General features: G+C 45.1%; 1 protein-coding gene across 11 annotated transcripts in view; it reads right to left on the reverse strand.

The window, feature by feature from the left end:
• LOC105538113 (RH-like protein) overlaps window positions 1-1,194 on the reverse strand; it is a 73,940-nt gene that overhangs the window by 10,699 nt on the left and 62,047 nt on the right. For 5 of the 11 annotated variants that reach the window (XM_011977893.1, XM_011977890.1, XM_011977887.1 and 2 more), the window contains one exon: window positions 661-734. The exons of the other annotated variants lie outside the window; for them this stretch is intronic. In XM_011977893.1, coding sequence (XP_011833283.1) covers window positions 661-734 — 74 coding nt within the window. The remainder of the gene's footprint in view (window positions 1-660; window positions 735-1,194) is intronic. 11 annotated transcript variants of the gene reach the window in all.

The following is a 1,194-nucleotide window of genomic DNA, read 5'->3' on the forward strand; positions in this document are numbered from 1 at the left end:
CGATCTTGGTTCACTGCAGCCTCCGCCTCCTGATTTCAAGCGATTCTCCTGCCTCAGCCTTCCGAGTAACTGGGATTACAGGCATGTGGCACCACGCCCAGCTAACTTTTGTATTTTTAGTAGAGATGGGGTTTCAACATGTTGGCCAGGCTGGTCTCAAACTCCTGGCCTCAGGTGATCGCCCCACCTCGGCCTCCCAAAGTGCAGGGATTACAGGCGTGAGCCACCGCGCCCAGCCAGCTGTAAGATCTTGGTAAGTCATATCTCCACTCTTAGCATCTGTCAGAAAAGGGGTTGGACTCCAAGGCTTGAGGTTTCTTCCTGTTCTTGCCTTGCGGGGTTCTGCCACCTGAATGTCAAACTATTTGGCTACGTTGAGGACTGCAGATGGGAAGGGGAAGTGCAGCCAGTGGCAGCTGTCTCATCCCTGACTGTGAATGAATTTGAGGCATCAGGGAAATGGTGACTTTTGCCACCTCCCCGCCATCCTCCCCCACACATGCATATCATGGATTTGTTCCTCCTCCAGTTCCTCCTGCTGTTCCTTACTTCATTTTTGTTTCCATTTTACTCAAAAACAGCAAGTCAACATATATACCCAGGTATGTTTTTAAGTTCACGCACTCAAAATCTATCACATTAATAGGTGAAAAATCTTACCTCCCAGAAGGCTTGGTCATCAAAATATTTAGCCACATGAGGTCCTCTCCATATTTTGAGATTTAGAAGCAAACCTGTTTAAATGCATAATTAAATGTTAAAACTTTTGGAGCACAGGATTTTTAATCTCAAGATTAATCGAAATATTGTGTGTCAAAATGACAGTATCTCAATAGAAATCCTTTTTCTCCCACAATTGAAAGACAAATAAAAGGAAGCCCTGTCATTCCTGGACCAGCTTAATTCTGTAGACATTTTATTTTATTTTATTTTATTTTAATTTTATATTTTATTTTGAGACAGAGTCTCACTCTATCGCCCAGGCTGGAGTACAATGGCGTGATCTCAGCTCACTGCAACCTCTGCCTCCCAGTTTCAAGCAATTCTCCTGCCTCAGCCTCACAAGTAGCTGGGATTATAGGCGCCTGCCACCACATCCAGCTAACTTTTTTTTTTTTCAGTAGAGACAGGGTTTCACCATGTTGGCCAGGCTAGTCTGGAACTCCTGACCTCAGGTGATCCACCCACCTTGGC

Source organism: Mandrillus leucophaeus, unplaced genomic scaffold (assembly GCF_000951045.1).
Source record: "Mandrillus leucophaeus isolate KB7577 unplaced genomic scaffold, Mleu.le_1.0 Scaffold185, whole genome shotgun sequence".
Taxonomy (NCBI): Eukaryota; Metazoa; Chordata; class Mammalia; order Primates; family Cercopithecidae; genus Mandrillus; species Mandrillus leucophaeus.